The sequence below is a fragment of the Heteronotia binoei genome, chromosome 6 (genome assembly GCF_032191835.1).
Source record: "Heteronotia binoei isolate CCM8104 ecotype False Entrance Well chromosome 6, APGP_CSIRO_Hbin_v1, whole genome shotgun sequence".
Taxonomy (NCBI): Eukaryota; Metazoa; Chordata; class Lepidosauria; order Squamata; family Gekkonidae; genus Heteronotia; species Heteronotia binoei.
Genome location: NC_083228.1, coordinates 31531088 through 31549145, shown reverse-complemented (window position 1 = coordinate 31549145; position 18058 = coordinate 31531088). Strand labels below are relative to the sequence as shown.

Genomic DNA, 18058 nt, shown 5'->3' with positions numbered 1-18058 from the left:
ACAAGCATAATTGAACTCCAAAGGAGTTCTGACCATCACGTTTAAAGGGACAGCACACCTTTTTAAATGCCTTCCTTCCATAGGAAATAATGAAGGTTAGGGGCACCTTCTTTTCAGGCTCATAGAATTGGACCTCCTGGTCCAATCGTTTTGAAACTTGGGAGGTATTTTGGGGAGAGACACTAGATGCTATACTGAAAATTTGGTGCCTCTACCTCAAAAAACAGCTCCCCAGAGCCCCCGATACCGGCGGATCAATTCCCCATTATTCCCTATGGGAATCGTTCTCCATAGGGAATAATTGCCCAGTAGACATTTCCCTCCCCACCCCCCGCTGCTTTCTGATGACCCTAAAGTGGGGGTGGGGGCCTCCAAACCTGGGGATTGGCAACTCTCTCTCACACACACACACACTCTTACTGGGTCTGGTTCCTGAACAACGACATCCGAAAAGAACAGGGGCTACACTGCTCTCTCTCTCTCTCTCTCTCTCTCACACACACACACACACACACACACAGTTGCTCTGAAACGAAAGCAAAACAAACCGAGGGACTGTGTTGCTGTTTCTTCCCATGAAGTACTTCCTGCCCAACTTTAAAGGCACACACACACACATTTTGAAACGGATATTTTCTAAACCTGCCCAAGATCTAGAGCTGCATGGTGGCTGTGGGGGCGGGGCTTCCCCTGCCGGCCAGCTGGCTGGGGGCGGGGGGAAGCCTGTAAAACCGGGGGATCCCCCACTGGGACCTGGGGATTGGGAAGTCTAGTAGTAGTGCTTTGTACATCAGAAAGGCATGTCTAATTAGAGGATGGGAAAGACCTCTGCCTGAGACCCTGGACAGCCACTGACAGTCTGTGTAGACAGTACTGATGCTGATAGACAAATGATCTGATTCAATATAAGGCAACTTCACGTGTTCATGTGTAAGTGCTGAATAATCCCAGAAAAACAAGAGAGGAGGAGGAGTAAGGAAGGCATGCTAGGAAACGGAGTGGGAATCAGTATTAAAGCAGTTCTGGCACAAGTTCTTTGTGGACTCTAGATAAAGATCTCAGGTCTCAACAGTGGTGAAATCCATACAGTTTACTGAAGAAGAAACAGTGGCATTTAAACTGGAGTTAGCTCTTTCAGCTGCACTGGAATGGTGTGTCAAGTTGCAGAACCATCTTTTGTCGGATGAAGATAGCACAAGTTGACATTTGGATTTGTGTGGGTTAATGTGGTATTGCGAAGGCCTCAGTATATGTCACATGGCAAGTTACTGTGCCATTGATTCACATCTAATTTGGGAGATTTTCCAGGACATGATTTATGACCTGAGCATGTGTTAAAGTATTAACAAGTCTGGCTCAATGTGCCTCAATGTGTTCTGCCTGCAGGAAAAGAAGGAACTTTATGTTGGCTCCAATGCATGTAAAATGATCAGATGTGCCTCTTCAAAATGATTGGAGAAAGCAGAAGATTCTGCCCCCCATTGTTCTCCCATGTCAGTATAGCCCAGGGGTGGCCAAACTTGCCACTTAACATAAGAGCCACATAGAATAAAGTCAGATGTTGAGAGCTACAAGACATGAATGTCAGATATTTCAGGGAAGGAGGAAAGGAAGGGCAAATAGATGGGGGAGAGGTAAAAAGAAAGCAACTTTAAATGCATTCTTCAAGCCACTAGCTGGCTTGGCAAAGTAATTTAAAGAGACAAATGCTTTCTCCAAGCTGGCCAATGGGCCTGTGGAAGCTTCAAGAGCCACACATTATGTGTAAAAGAGCCACATGTGGCTTCCGAGCCACAGTTTGGCCACCCCTGGTACAGCCTGATGAGGACAGAACTTGACTGGACTATCTAGATTTTTGGGGTGTAATTTATGCAGTTTCCATTGTGGCCTTTGCATCAGCAGGGTCTTTTAAGGGTGCTATGACGACTCATCGGCTATTTAGCAAGAAGCATTTTAGATGCATATTGTGGGTCTTTTCACATGGAGGTTTTCCTGGGGTTTGGGTACCAACCAGCAGTGTTTTTTTTCTCTCTCTGAACTTCCTCACAGCCTCATTTTCCATCTGTTGTCATACCATTATTTCCTCATCATTTCTTCCAATGCTTTCACAAAACACCTTTGATCTGATTTGAGAAAGCACAGAGAAATGACCAGAGAAACCACAGCAGAACAAGAGAAAGGAAAACAAGGACATGTGTTTTGGGGACAAACACTTCATGTGGGCACCCAAACCACAGGAAAACTTGAAAGACCCAGATCTTATATATTTACTGTGGCTAATAGCCACTGATGGACCTCTGCTCCATATTTTTATCCAATCCCCTCTTAAAGCTGGCTATGCTTGTAGCCGCCACAACCTCCTGCGGCAGTGAATTCCACATGTTAATCACCCTTTGGGTGAAGAAGTACTTCCATTTATCCGTTGTAACCTGACTGCTCAGAAATTTCATTGAATGCCCATGAGTTCTTGTATTGTGAGAAAGGGAGAAAAGTACTTTTTTTCAATAAAGAAGGTCAAAAGTTGCCAATTGGGAAAAAAAACCACCCAGTTTTGGAAGAATAGCTACTACTACTTGCTATCAAAAGTACATAGAAGAAAGCATCAGTGAGTCAGCATGTTTATAAGACGGATCTACTCCTCCATATCAATCCGAATGGGGCCCCCTGTCAGGATATGGTGAACCACATGAGTGGCTTTCTCTTCCTCCGTCTCAGCCCATCTGCGCATCCGTCGGTGGCACCCCTGGGCACAACGAGACCTCTCATCCGTCGCTCCGCACACAAGGACACGGCAGTGCAAGAACACTTCCTGGATACAAAGAGAGACATACATGGAATCTTCCAGTGATCAGGCATAAGTTCAGATATATGTGCCAATGAACAAGATGAACTTGCTTACATTTTCTTCTGTGGAAACACTGAGTGTTGGCAAGGGAATGGAGTATGTGGAGAATCAGTAAGCCCTCAAACTGCATATCTTGCTGTCTGAAGGTCAGTGCAGGGTCAAAAGAATGTGAGGGGGCAGGTAGGGGTGCAGGCTTCTCAATTTCCGGGGTGGTGGTGGTGGTTTACAGGGCTGAACCTGGTCCAGGTCCATGCTTAGTAATCCATACTAAATTATTTAAATAATTTATATTGCAAAAAATAAATTATGTTTCCAGCTTGCACAAGAGAAACCACAATTTCTACAGCATCTAGGGCTTCTAGTGCCCTGGCCCTACTGATGGACCTCCTGATGGCACCTGTATTTTTTGGCCACTGTGTGACACAGAGTGTTGGACTAGATGGGCCATTGGCCTGATCCAACATGACTTCTCTTATGTTCTTATGTCCTCTTATCCCCCCCTCAGCTGCATCCCCCATGCCACATCTAACAACCTTCCTGAGCAGCTCCAACCCCATAAAAAGTCTCTGGAGGATGATGGGGGATGCAGCAGGAAAGGGAAGGTGGAAAAGAGCCAGAATTTTGTTCATGAGGCTTCTGAATCCAGCTGTGTACGTAATGATGAGTATCCATCATTTTATCCTTCTGTCACTCAAGCAATATAAGGTTAACTTGTGAAATGTAAAGGAACTAGATTCAAGAAGGAAGTCTCCAAAGCATTTTTTCTTGCCTGTATTTCCCCTTCCACCTGAAGGGCTGGCTATAGGGAAAGGAGAGGGGGATAGCAACGCAGCTTTGATCTACATCCCTCTCCCTCCCTTGGTATCTCTCTCTAAAATACCAAAGGCCTGCACCACTGTAGCTGCTGCCCATAAACATGACAGGTGTTTCACCAGTAAACTGGTAAGGGCCAGCTGCTTTGGGGGGGGGGGGGTTTTGCTCACCTTGTTGAGTTTACCCACAAATTTGAAGACTGGGACCTGGAAGTGCTTGGCGAGGTGATCCTTGGATGTGTACTGCTTCACCGACTCATCAGAAACACAGCTGAAGAAGCGGAGGGTGGAAAAAGAAAGTTAATGGCTTTCACAGCCATGGGGGCAACATTCCAACATATTCTGGCCAGAAGAGAGCAGGGAGTCCGACTTCTCTTGCTTAATAACTGGATCCGAGTCTGGCCATAATGCAGCATCATAGAAGGAAGGGAAGGGGAAACAGCAGTAAGGACTGCAGCATTGCCAGAAACACCAGGCAGTCCAGAAAGCTGTCCAAACACACACCTCTAATCTCTCTTCACAAACAGTCCTCTGACCCTGGAGTTTTTGCTGATGTAGCATCACCACATTTATCCTCAGGTCACCTTTTGGAGCAACAGAAGCTTCGACAGACGTAAGCACTAAGCATATAACTATTGTCATTCTTCCAAAACAGTCTGGGATTTCAGAACCAAAGATAGCGGTTAGAATAGCACAGGAAAGTATCCCCTTTTGGCTGCTCAAATATACAGGATTATTGTGAAAAGAAAGCAATTTTGTATTTGATTATTTATGTTCAGGGGGTTCTTTTTTCATATTTCTGCAGCTTGACAGATGAAACCGGGATTGTTTCCCCAGAGTGTTAGGAGCGCTTTTGAAAGAAGTATTGCTGCTTTCAATGTTTGCACATCCCTTTTTTCTTTTCCATCTCTGATAAAGAGGTTTAGGAGGTTTCTGTATCGTTCACAGACCTGCTAAGTCTGACCAGAGGCAACAGCCAGGCAAAGGAAGTACATGTGCCTACCACATGAACCAAAACCTCTCTCGATCCACTTTCAGCTCTTTTGTAAACAATGAAATTCAGTTTTCATGTACCTCTGAGTTTTCTGGGCTTGGAATACCAAGAAAAGAATTATTCATATCATCATTTTGCAGAGTTTTCATTTGAATATCAACTCAAGCAGAGGTTGTGAGATGCAAACCACTTAGTCAAATGATACTGAAGCTGTGGAAACTAATCTGAAGGAACCAGACAGAGGGCTGCAAGTATTTGTGCTCTGAGAAGTTTGAGAAAATACTGAGGACAACAAACAAGGACACAAGTGAGGATTTTTGTCGGTAGGCGCTCATTATTTCAGCAATCTGTCTTTTCAAAGAGGGGAAAAAGCAAACTTCTGGTTTTGTGGTGACTTATAAAACAGCCCAGCATATTTCTCTCCAACTATCTACTCTCAGGAATGTGGACTTTGGCCGCTCTAAAAAATGCAGTAGTAGGCAGAGGGAAGGGAAAAGTCACAGAACGTAGTGATCTTACATTTGATATGAACAGGGTTGCCAATTCCGGGTTGGAAAATTCCTGGAGATTTTGGGATAGAGCCTCAGGAGGTTGGGGTTTGGGTGGGCGTGGGACTTCTGTGGGATATAATGCCACAAAGACCACCCTTCAAAGCATTCATTTTCTCCAGGGGGACTGATCTCTGCAGTCTGGAGATCAGTTGTAATCCTGGGAGATCTTTTGGCCCCACCTGGAAGCTGGCAACTTTAGCTGTATCTTGAATGTATGGACACATAGCCTAAATAGCAAATTAGGGGTGAGCGTGGATGAGTTTCTTCGACAGGGTGAGAGAGAAAGGAATACAGCCAGCAAGTGTGAAATCCTCCCCCCAATGAATCCACTTTTCTCCTCAATGTAGCTGGTGAACTGCCCTTAGAGCCTCATCTGAAGAGAGGAAATTGCTTTACAAGATGGCTACATAAGGCAGAGATCCTTTACGTAATTCTAAAATGATGCATAAATTATTCATAATGGATTTTAATTCTTAAAAACATTTCTGAAAAACTGAGGCTAAAGGCTAAACACGGCTCAGTACAGATCATATGGTATAAATTCTGTGTGCTCACCCACAGCATCTTTGTAGAAATGTCCTACTTAAGGGCTGTTATATCAAATCCAGAAAAGAAACCCATATTAAAGTGTAATAAGCCATTGACTGCGTAGCTGGCAAGTTTCTAATTTATCAAAGAACTCTTAAGGACAACTACTTCCAGAGCTGGCCAAGAAGCAACAGATACAAAGAAAGATCTCTAGGGGGAAATTTATAAATTTATGAGTGATAACAATGCCACCTGTCTGCGTAGAAGAGGTAAGCGCCAGATGTTACTGAGGTGTTTGTCATCGGGGTCCCCTTGAAGGCATACCTCTTCAATTGATCGCAAAGGATGCAATTTAAAAGTGTTGTCATTAACAGCTTTCAATGAAAGTGCCTTGTGTTTTAGGCTGATGAAATCTGAAACCCCTGGAACTGTTCAGCTGATATATAGTTTTAAATATGAACTGGTTTCTTCTTGCTTTTCACTACCACCAGTGTGCTATTTTCAAAAAAGTTCTTTTGGTATAGTTCTTTAGCAAAACCCAGGGCTTTTTTTTAGTAGAAATGCACAAAAACACAGTTCCGGCTGGCTTGGTGTTGCGGTGTCGGAGTGTGTGGCCTAATGAATTCCTGTGTGAAACTATGGTGACATCAGGGGGTATGGCCTAATATGCAAATGAGTTCCTGATAGGCCTTTTCTACAGTCCTGGCAATACTACACTCACTTGAGCAAAAAACACCTAACTGGTAACTTCAGATTAGGTTTCTGGTCTACTCCAGATTGCATATTGGGATGTTTCTACACTAATAGAAAGGGCCTATGAATTCAGAATGGCAAAAGGGTGTAGTGGATAGGATCAAAGTGAGGGGACTTGCATCTCTCACCCAGGAATTTTTTTGTGGAGTTGGGTATAAATGCCACTGCTCATATACAAGCAAATAAGGAACTCCTGGCCTGTGATGTTGCTTTCATCTCATCTTATGGTTAGTACTTATAAAGGACATCATTCCTAATCATGTTCATTCACTGTTTTTCACATCCATCTTCATTGTCCAAGTAGATAGGCATTTCCAGCAGGTAGCTGCTTGCCGGCTTGGCTTTGCACACGTTTGGGTCATGGCTGGGTGGCACCTGGGTTGTAGAGGCTATGCATGCACCAGGTTGCAGGAGGGGGAGCACCAAAGTCATGCACCACCTCAGACACCCAAAACTCCTGGGCCAGCGCTGCTATGAGCAATACTCCCTCTAAGCTGTGGAGTCTTGTGAGCAAAAATTCCACTTTGTGATCTACTGGCATTAAAATTGTGAGCGACTGCATAAATTAGTTTGCACTGGAGCCATCCTTCCTGAGCTAAGACTCGGAAGGCATTCGATGAAATTGCTCGTGGGCATTCGATGAAATTGCTGAGCAGACAGGTTAAAACGGATAAAAGGAAGTACTTCTTCACCCAAAGGGTGATTAACATGTGGAATTCACTGCCACAGGAGGTGGTGGCGGCCACAAGTATAGCCACCTTCAAGAAGGGTTTAGATAAAAATATGGAGCACAGGTCCATCCGTGGCTATTAGCCACAGTGTATGTGTGTATATAAATTTTTTTGCCACTGTGTGACACAGAGTGTTGGACTGGATGGGCCGTTGGCCTGATCCAACATGGCTTCTCTTATGTTCTTAAGACAAAAATGTGTGAGCTGGAGACTAAAAAACTGTGAGCTAGCTCACACTAATTCAGCTTAGATAAACACTGGCTATGAGGCAGCAAAAACTGGCTGATTTATCAAGGCGATGGTTGTTGGCCACACAGTGTATTTTATTTGGCTTAGTGAGTCACAAGTTGTTTAGGTCTGGAACAGGGGTGGCCAGTCTTGCTTAATGTAACACGAGACATGAACATCAGACATTTGAGAACCGCAAGACAGGAAGGAAGGAAGGAAGGAAGGAAGGAAGGAAGGAAGGAAGGAAGGAAGGAAGGAAGGAAGGAAGGAAGGAAGGAAGGGAGGAAGGAAGGGAGGGAGGGAGGGAGGGAGGGAGGGAGGAAGGAAGGAAGGAAGGAAGGAAGGAAGGAAGGAAGGAAGGAAGGAAGGAAGGAAGGAAGGAAGGAAGGAAAACAAATGGGGGAGGGAGAGGAGGAAAGAAAGCAATGTTAACTTCAAATGCATTCTCCAAGCCACTGGCTGGCTTGGCTTAGAGAAGTGCTTTAAAGAGACAAATGCCTTCTCCAAGCTGGCCAATGTGGTGTCGGGGGCTTCAAGAGCCACACAACATATGTGAAAGAGCCACATATGGCTCCCGAGCCACAATTTGGCCACCCCTGGTCTGGAAGAATGTGAGTGGCATTTTATTGGCAACATGAATATGGTTAGCCCAAGTGACAACACCTATCTAAGCTATAATAAACAAAATTCCAGAAGTTAATCAATGCCTCCCTTTCCTTCAGTCTTCTTGTACCATTGTAAAGTCGTTCATGAGATCATCTTTCATTCTCTGTCTGAACTTTCTCCACCTAACTCTTAAACCTGCTGTGTTGGTCCTCTGATGGAGTTTTGATCAGCTGGGGGATCACAGCTCTTGAATCCCCAGTTTTTGATCTGGTACAGATGACACTGGGGATTGGGTAGTCTTGTTCCAAATTGTCTTAATTGAATGTGAAATGCAAATTATACTTTACCATCTTTATGAAAACCCAGTTCACAGCATGGCTAATCCTGTCTCTTGTAGAAGAAACCACTCTTTCATATTGTCAGTGAAATCAATCTAAATTGGAGTAAAAATGAAATTGGCTACAGGGCATAAGGTTACAGTTCTTAAGTAACTCAATTCAATATTACTAAACTGAAAATTGTGTTTTATTGCCTGAAGTAGAGGCTATCCAAAAAACCAATACGGTTAAACCAAGATAGTTGGATTTAATTAGTTCTATAGAAGTCGGCCACTCTGTCTCCTAATGGGAGACACTTACGTGCTTGAGAACTTGTAAAATTTTATTTATTATAGCTTGGATAGGTTTTGTCACTTGGGCTAATCATATTCATGTTGGCAATAAAATGTATGTTAAAGTCAGTATATGTGTCCCATCAAAAGTAGCCTCCATATTGCAGTGTTTAGATGCCCCCTACAGGACAAAAGTGGCAGAGGGGCTTCTGTACATATGTCCTTGGAAAATGTAAGAAGCATTTAGTATGTGCAACTGCCTAAAGGCATTCTTGTCAAGATGCAGCGCTGAAGATCCCAGTGCTTTTCCTTCACATCTGGTGTTCCAGATGTTATTTGTAATGCCCAGTCATCTGGGATATTCACAACTGCAGAAGACTGGAGAGCAAAAGCGGCCTAGACCTGAGTGCCCAAAGTCTCCCTAGACTTGAGTGACCAGTTGAACACAGCAGGAGTCGAGTTGCACCTTTAAGACCAACCAAGTTTTATTGAGAACGTAAGCTTTCGTGGGCTCTCTAAGCACACTTCATCAGACGAGGGGATCAGGTATTGTTACCAGTGACTTTTTTTGTAGCAGGAGCTCATTTGCATATTAAGCCACACACCCCTGATGTAGCTAATCCTCCTGGAGCTTACAGTAGGCCCTGTACTAAAAGCCCTGTAAGCTCCAGGAGGATTGGCTACATCAGAGAGGTGTGGCCTAATATGCAAAGGAGTTCCTGCTACAAAAAAGCCTTGACCAGGGGGTATTTAAAACACAAATATGTTCTGCTGTCCTTGGGCCAAGCTGAAATCAGCTGTGATTTAATAATGTTGGCAGACCGCTGGTTCAGGAAGAGTTTGATCAAAAGCCGTTAAAATCATTGTCGCAAATGTACTCTTTGCTTATGCAAAATGGCATCTACTCCCTCTCAGTCTGTAGTATATCTAAACACTGACCCTGAGTCTCAGAGATATAGAGATGTGGGAAAGAATGTGGTTGAAAACTTCTCACTACTATGATTGCTGTTGTAATGAAAAATATAACTATTCAGGTCTACAGGACTTGAAAAGCCCATTTGTCTAGTTTCTTATGGACTTATATATTTGGTCCAAGCTTATTGGTCCTTTTCTGTGAGCAATTTGTTTTAAAAGTATGTGAATACGTGTATGTGCTTTTAAAGGGGTCTAGAAGACTGGGTTATTTTTTGTAGCCCTACTCATAAGCTTGACCTATAAAATAAAATGCTTTGCATGGCCAAAAGTTCTGTGCTTCACCTGAAGCCATATAAGACTTCCTAGCAGGGTAATGCAGCCACTGAAAAACACAATTGTGCTAATTGGTTAAATACACTCCAATAGTGGGTCACCAGCTGGACAACACAGAAGACCACACGGCTTATAGTATGGAAGCCAAATTAATTATCAGCCATCACATTGAGAGGGAGAGCTACTCTCTAGAAAATGCTGGTGTTCCAGTCACTCATTTGCACACCCAATGACCCCCTCTAGATCTTTTTAAGTGGAGTGGGAAGCTTTGCCTGGGTAGCTTCTGACAGCTGGTGATTGTTGTGACTGGCAGCTTATCCTTTCCCTGCCTGCCAAAAGCCATTTGGCCTTGGGAAAGGGCTGGCACTTCACGGATCCTCTGTATTTTGGGAGACCTAAACAGCAACAAAAAACTGGTTTTTAAAGAGCTGATAAATGAAGGGGAAACAGCCACGACACTTACCCTTCTCGAATTAAGTAGTACTTCAAGATTTCGTCAATCCTGGCCGTAGGAGTTGCAAAACAGCTTTCCACCATTGTCTCGAGACCATTCACATGCACCAAGGGCTCAATGCCAAAATACAAAGAATCTCGAAGTTTAAGAGTGGGGAGGGTATCCCTGTAGGGCTCTTCAAACTCTTTGTCTTTGAATATTTCAAGGGTGAAGGGGAAGACGCCTCGGTTGCGACCCATGATCTCCAGTGGTGAGTTCTTAACATTGGGGACATAGCCTTCGGAGATGGTGTACCAGCGAGGGTACTCGCAAGTTACAGGGATCAACAATTTGCCGGTGCGGACGATAATGTCACCGTTACTGCCCGGAGTTTGCTTTGGCAAGCCAGTTACCATATTGGTAGCGATGATTTTGTCATTTACTACCTGTATCATACAGTGAGGAGGAAGAAGAAAACATTGAGACAACAATGGGATAGCAAAAGCAAAAATATATGTCAGGGGATACCATAACATATGAACATATGAAGCTGCCTTATACTGAATCAGACCCTCGGTCCATCAAAGTCAGTATTGTCTACTCAGATTGGCAGCGGCTCTCCAGGGTCTCAAGCTGAGGTTTTTCATGCCTACTTGCCTGGACCCTTTTTAGTTGGAGATGCCGGGGATTGAACCTGGGACCTTCTGCTTACCAAGCAGATGCTCTACCACTGAGCCACCGTCCCTCCCATAAGGGCAGTCTGAGTATTATGAATCTACAAAAGTTCAGGGAAAAGGTGAAATGCAATACTGATTGAAGCAAGATGCCTCCTAGGAATCTCAAGGGTTTTTTTTTAATTAAAGCATTTTTTTATGACTGCAAGATATACTTTTAAGTGTGTGGGCTGAACACCCGAGAGAGGTTTGAATAGCATTTCTGGGGGCTGTCGTCCAGAGCTTTAGTATCCTTCATGGCTTTCCAAGACTAGCAAAACAAGAATAAATGACACACATATAATTTGTTACCATATGTTACCAAATAAAATTGTTTTAACACTAAAAAAGAATAAATGACACATATTAGTAAAAATGGGGACCCAAAGCAGTTCACACTGTCCTTTTCTCCTCCATTTTATCTTTGCAATAGCCCCGTGAAGTGCGCTGGGGTGTGTGGGTGTTTGGCTCAAAACCACCCAGCAAGCTTCCCTAGCAGAGTGGGGGACTCCAGCCTGGGTCTCCCAGATATTAAACACCACAGATAATGGCCTGAGTGTTGGAACAGGAGCACAGAGACCCAGTTTGGAATCCCTACTCTGCCATGGAACTCATGACCTTGGGCCAGTCACACTCTCTTGGTTTCCCAGGGTTGTTGTGGGGGCAAAATGTTGGAGCGGAGAACTGTATACAACACCCTGAAATCCCTGGTAGAAGCTCTGATTAAAAAAAGAAATGCAATAGGCACACTATTATGGAATACACTGTGCAAAGTATGGCAAATTGTACACATTAGTTCAATTTGCATGATTTATACATAGGTCAGAGAGTCTAAAACTTTCTGTAGCCAAATTTGGCTTGCCTGAGCAAATGATTTTAATATTTTTGAAGTGCAGCTCACATAGTCTGTGCTACAACCCAACGGGGGGTGGTGTGTGTGTGTGTGTGAGAAAGTGAAAGAGACAAGAGAACACAACTATCCTAGACTGTCTGGGCAAGACTGGCCTCCCCCCCTCTGCATTGGTAAAATCACCAAGTCATGTGGGGGCGCCCAATTTAGTGCCCCCAGAAGGTGGGCACCCTAGGCAATCACCTAATTTGCCTAGTGGCAGGGCCAGCTCTGCAACTACCATAATGAAGACTGGTGTGCAGAACAAAACATGAGACACAATAATCATAACACTGTCATCTCTAAAACCGGGATGTATGAAATGACACATTCTCACTTATTATGTGCCAGTTGTTAATTTCTATGAGCCATTCTTGTGTAATATATTCCCTTTTACTGATATTACGGGGTACAGATTTCTAGCCACTTGACTGCAGCTTCCCAACACTCATCATTTGGGGAACTCATCATTCTAACAGGACTGTAGCCACTCTCAGTTCCTGATCCCATCACTTTCCTCTCCAGTTTCATTGTCCCCCTAAGCTGAAGGAAGACTACGGTGTGTCATTGTACATCAAGCTTCAATTGGCTCTTGTTTCATACGCATTTCAGGCCCACATTGGGCACAGTGTTCAGTCACATCACCAATGGCATCCCTTCACTTTCTTTTCTGCATGGACAATGTACTCATCACAAGCAAATTCAAGCATGAAAGCAGTCTTGGAAACCCAGTTTGGGATTAACACCTGGCTACTGTGAAATGAAGCACTAAATCCAAGCAGAAACATGGACAGTGTAGAGCTTTTGCCAAGCTAACCCAAAGCAGGCTTGCCTCTGGAGCACGACTGGCATGGCCTGTCCAACTCGAACAGCCTCCCCATCCCACCTCCTGCTGGATGCCTGTAATTGTACCCTAAAAGGGCCATGATTAACCAAGCCTGTTGCCTCCCATGTCCTGATCAGGATAGCCCTGGCTAGTCCAGTCTTGCAAATCTAGGAAGCTAAGCAGGGCTAGTATTTGGATGAGAGACCTCCAAGGAATACCAGGGTGGTGACATGGAGGCAGGCAATGGCAAACCACCTCAACATCTCTTGCCTTGAAAACCCCACAAGGTCACCATAAGTCAGCTGTAGGGGGTGGGGGGGAGAGTTGCCTCTCCCAAGGAGAGGCATGGAAGGTCAGGTCATGGAGCTTCCAGAAGCCCTTATTTGGAATATGTCATATGCCCTTGCCCAAGACAGCAGCTACTGACAGCCTGGTGTCATATAATGCCCCTACTCCTGCTCATATATTTTCTTGCTCCACCATTCATCCTTGAGAATGGACAGGGCTGGCCCTGCCACTAGGAAAACTAGGTGATTGCCTAGGGTGCTGGCACTCTGGATGCACCAAATTGGGCACCCCCATGGTAATATTTTCAGTGTGGGGCTGGGGGTGCCAGAAGTTAGCCTTGCCCAGGATGCCAGACAGACTAGGGCCAGCCCTGAGAATAGGAGGTGTTCAAACACATTATGAATGCAGCTATGTAGTGGCTTATGGTAGGAGAAGCATCAATAACAACATCAGACAACTTAAACAGGCTTATTAGTAATTCCCTTGCCCCAGGGAAGCCTGGGAATTTGGGGAATAGGGGCACACTAGGGATCTCCATGAGAAAATGCAGGGCTTTTTTGTACCAGGAACTCCTTTGCATTTTAGGCCACACCTCCCTGATGTAGCCAATCCTTCAAGAGCTTATAGTAGGCCCTGTAAGAAGAGCCTTGTAAATTCTTGGAGGATTAGCTACATCAGGGGTGTGTGGCCTAATTTTCCTGCTACAAAAAAAGCCCTGAGAAAATGCATATAATTGTCAACGCCAAACCACATTTTCAAGGTTTCTTCAGATAAAGCCATGAGATAACTGATATAAGCTCAGTATAATTTTATAATACAGATGTGCGCTTCAGTGTATTTTACTTATGTCATCATAAGCCGAGTTACATCCTTTTAAGTCAATTGAAAACAATGGGCTTAAAAGGGTGTAACTGTTTAGGATGACAGTGTTAGTTTCATATGGAGAGGGGCATAAATGAGACACAGGGATGGATGATCTCCTACAGAGAGGGGGAGGGAAGGAGATGCCTGCAGGTGATAAGAAAAGCTAATAATGGTACATACGTCTATGGTGGTACCGCAGGTCTTCAGGGAGAACCTGATGTTGACATGAGTGCCATTGGAAACTCCTTTGCAGGAACTGTTGATGAGGGAGAGATCCAGCCCTCCAACAAGATCCTTAGGGATATTCACTTCTATGGAGGTTGATTTGCACAGGACTGGGACTGCAAGAAAAAAGCAAATCTACCCAGCTAGCTGGAAATCCAAATGCACAGCCAACGTCATAGTAGCAAGATAAGTCCTTCTTTGATGTAGGTACTTCAGTAGCCAAAACTTCTTGCTCTACAAAAACTTTGATCTGCCAGAAAGGCTACGATTATTTTAGTCTTGAGATCCAGCTTTGTTTATTCCCCAAAGAATAGGGCTGCCACATTTCCACCCCTCAAGATGTGAGCATACTCTGCTGGCACTGTATTCCTGGGATCCAGCAGCTGCATTAGCATTTTTTAGAATGATGATTCATAGTGTTAGAGCTTTCTGAAATCCTAAACCGCTTCAAACCAAGGACTTTTCCAGATGGGAAGGCACCACCCAAGGGTGCCATTCTCTGGAAAGTTAGCGCAATATTGGTAATACTGTTGTGCCTAGAAGAGCAAGGAACAACCTGAAGATAGAAATCTGGGGCATTTGCAGAAATACTTCACAAGATATGTGCAGCTTGCACTGCTATCTAGCAGTGGCAAACCCATGGCTTTCTGTAATGTATTGAGTTCTGTGTTATATTCTTGTCTGAGCTTGAGGCAGGCACCCACTGTTCTCCAGGATCCTGATGTCTACATCCTGATTGGCTGGTCTCTTGGAAATGGCCAACTGGGACATGAGGCAGTTCTCTAGGAAATGCAAATGAAGGATCCTGGAGAGTAGAACAGGATTGGCTGGTGCTGGCCTGCTGGGCATGGTTAAATCTTCTCAGACTGTATATAGTTCGCTGTTGTTGCCTCTTTTACTTGCGACTGTTCTTGCTAATAAAGAGTTATGTGGAATGAGAGCTGGCTGAACTCACTATTTAACACTTTCCATATGGGAAAAGATATAGATATAGGGCTTGGCGATGAGTGTGGATGTTCAGGAGGATAGGGAGACTTATGGTAAGTCATATATCACAGTGTCATCTGATCAGTGACACAGGCTGCAACCCTAAAGACACTTTCTGAGGAGTAAGTTCCACTGATTAAAATGGTGATTACTTCTGAGTAGACCTGCTTAGGCGTGCTCCCTTAGTCATGTCACCTACTGGAGGAAGTCCATTTTCTGGAGGGTGGAAAAATTTCCAAATTCAGACAATTGCAGAGATGTCAGTAGTAAAATTCACCATGTAGACTTGTCATATTTATCTATTTGAATTCAATTAATAAGCTTCTTTGCCACAATGACTATTCAGTGGAGATACATTTCAGTGAAAAAGAGCAGCATTAAAAGTCATATTTAGGGAATTTTCTGAAACACAGCTGACTCGCACACAATTCTACTTACATATATAGTGGAATACCATATCATTCAGAATTTTTGGATGGAAGTTCATAAAGAGATTTCCAACATGGTGGGTCTTCCATTGCCTTATTCCCTGGAATTCCTATTATTGGATTTTTGGACTGATTCACTGATAGTTAAAACCATCAAAACTTTTGTCTCAACACTGGTTGCTTCTGTTTGCTTGGTTATTGCCAGGAATTGGAAGTCCCCCACAAGTTCCTTACTTAGACAATGGTGCCAGAAACTCTGGGAAGAATTTTTGATGGGCAGGATTATGCATAATCCATTTTTTGGGGACTCTCATGTGGTAATTCCCTTATCAGAGTATGATAAAACATAGAAACCAGTTTTAGAGTTTTTGTGCGATAAAGATATAATTCCCTTGATGCAACTAAAGCTAGATGGTTGGTAACTGTGAATTTAGGGTTTATAACAGAGTGTTGATGGTATTCTTGGCTATTATGTTTTATAGTTTGGTTGTATGTTTTTCCATTGAAATAAAATATTTATTTAAAAAACACATATAACTTCCAAGTGTGAGGGTCAGATATTCTATAAACCATTTTTGGTGGAGAAAGGTATAGATTTATGAATTCTGTTAACAAGGAAACATTTAGAAGTTAGATGTAATTAAAACAATAGGTACCTCCCCTGACTGAATTAATCGGATTCTGGAATCTGGAACAAATATGCCAGTTTGGTCATAGTTGTGTTTTTTTTAAAATCTTGAATATAGCATGCTATTGTTCAAGTTTAAATCTTTTAAAAATCCATCTGACTACTGGTAACAATTCTGGAATGAAAATAACATGGTGGTATAAAATACTGCGCCCCCACACCTTAATATCCTTAATATTGTTTTGGCCTGTCTCTCATTAATCAAATTAAACAACCATGAGAAATATGTAATTCCTCTTACTTCAGAAGCAAATTTCAAAAAAACCCAAATAACAAAATAATGATTCAGTTCTTCCATTGGCTTGTTCTCCCATGCATCTTCGCACAACTGAGGTCCAACATATATGTGAGGACAGCAGAGCTGTGTGTGACAAGCAAAGGAGGCAGCAGGCAAATGAGGGGTGTTTTAGGGATGCCAGGCTCCACGTAGGACCCGGGGATCCCCTCGAATTACAGCTCATCAATCAATTCTCCTGGAGGCAATGAATGCTTTGGAGGATGGACTTTATGGCATTGCACCCAGCTGAGGTCTCTGTCATCCTCAGGCTCTATCCCCAAATCTCCAAGATGTCACGGCTGGGGCCGGGTCAGGCAAAGTCCAGAGGCAGTCCGAGGTCTGTAGCCAGCAAGCAGGAGTGTCCGAGGTGCCAAATCCAAATCGCTGTGCAAGTATCGCAGGTCCGAGGTCCAGAAGCCGAGGTCAGGGAGTCCAGAAGTCAAAAGCCAAAGTCAGGGATTCAGGAACCAAAGTCAAGCCGGAGTGGATGCTAGAACGTCAGGGAGATGACTAGTTGCTTCCACAAAGCCTCCTCCCAAAGCCCACAGCTATATAGCCCTCTGCTGGCTGTTGCCCATTTGGGCTAATTGCTGGCTCTGGGAGGCAGCCAGGATCCTGTTACAACTCAAGCATCCTTGCTCTTAGGAGGGCCAGAATCCTCTCAAAACTCAGGACTCAGGGAGCGTCTTGCTTGTGAGCGTGCCGCCCTCCTCCGATCCCTGAGGTCCTGACGGAGGCGGTCACGCACACGAGCCACCCGAGAGGGCGAGGCAGGGGGGCTGGGATCTTCTTCAGCAGGAGGCAGGGGTACTGGTGCAGGTGGCAGGGGTACAGTTTCCTTGGCAGACTCGTCTTCCTCTGCAGGGTCCCCAGCACCCATGACACTATCCCCCCCCCCAGGGCCCCCCTCCGTCGAGGGACCTGGGAGGTCGGGGTGATCGTTGTGGAACTGTTGCACCAAGTCCGGGGCATGAAGATTGTCCACGGGCTCCCAAGACCGGTCTTCTGGGCCATATCCCTCCCAGTCCACAAGGTACTGGAGGCCTCCGCGATGGTACCGGGAGTCCAGGATCTGGCGCACCTCGTATTCTTCCTCGTCATCCACCAACACCGGCGGTGGCGGCGGTGGGCAAGGAGGCCGAGCTGGGTCAGGGGGTGCAGCTGGAACAAGGAGGGAGCGATGGAACACAGGGTGAATGCGGAGGTGAGGTGGCAACTGGAGCCTGAAAGCGACGGGGTTTATTTGGTCCATGACGGGGTAGGGTCCGATGAACCGCGCATCCAGCTTGTGAGACCGACCAGGCCGGCGCAGGTAGCGAGTCGAGAGCCACACCTGATCCCCCGGCTGGACTGGGGGGCCTTCCTGCCTCTTCCGGTCCGCAGCCAGTTTATAGGCTTCCTTGGCCCGCTGTAGCTGCTCTCGGAGCAAGTCTTGGCTGGCGCGGAGTTCTTGCAGGTAGGCCTCGACGGCGGGGACATTCGTGGGTGGCAGGATCGCCGGGAAGAACCGAGGGTGGTAGCCGTAGGTTGCAGC

At 44.9% G+C, this 18058-nt stretch overlaps 1 protein-coding gene across 1 annotated transcript in view; it reads right to left on the bottom strand.

Moving 5' to 3' along the window:
- Window positions 1-2602: 2602 nt before the first annotated feature.
- OIT3 (oncoprotein induced transcript 3) overlaps window positions 2603-18058 on the bottom strand; it is a 53490-nt gene continuing 38034 nt past the window's right edge. Inside the window, exons 6-9 of the mRNA XM_060241210.1 lie at window positions 14100-14260; window positions 10370-10785; window positions 3829-3928; window positions 2603-2809 (exon numbers count right to left, since the gene is read on the bottom strand). Coding sequence (XP_060097193.1) covers window positions 2633-2809; window positions 3829-3928; window positions 10370-10785; window positions 14100-14260 — 854 coding nt within the window. The 3' untranslated portion in view covers window positions 2603-2632. The remainder of the gene's footprint in view (window positions 2810-3828; window positions 3929-10369; window positions 10786-14099; window positions 14261-18058) is intronic.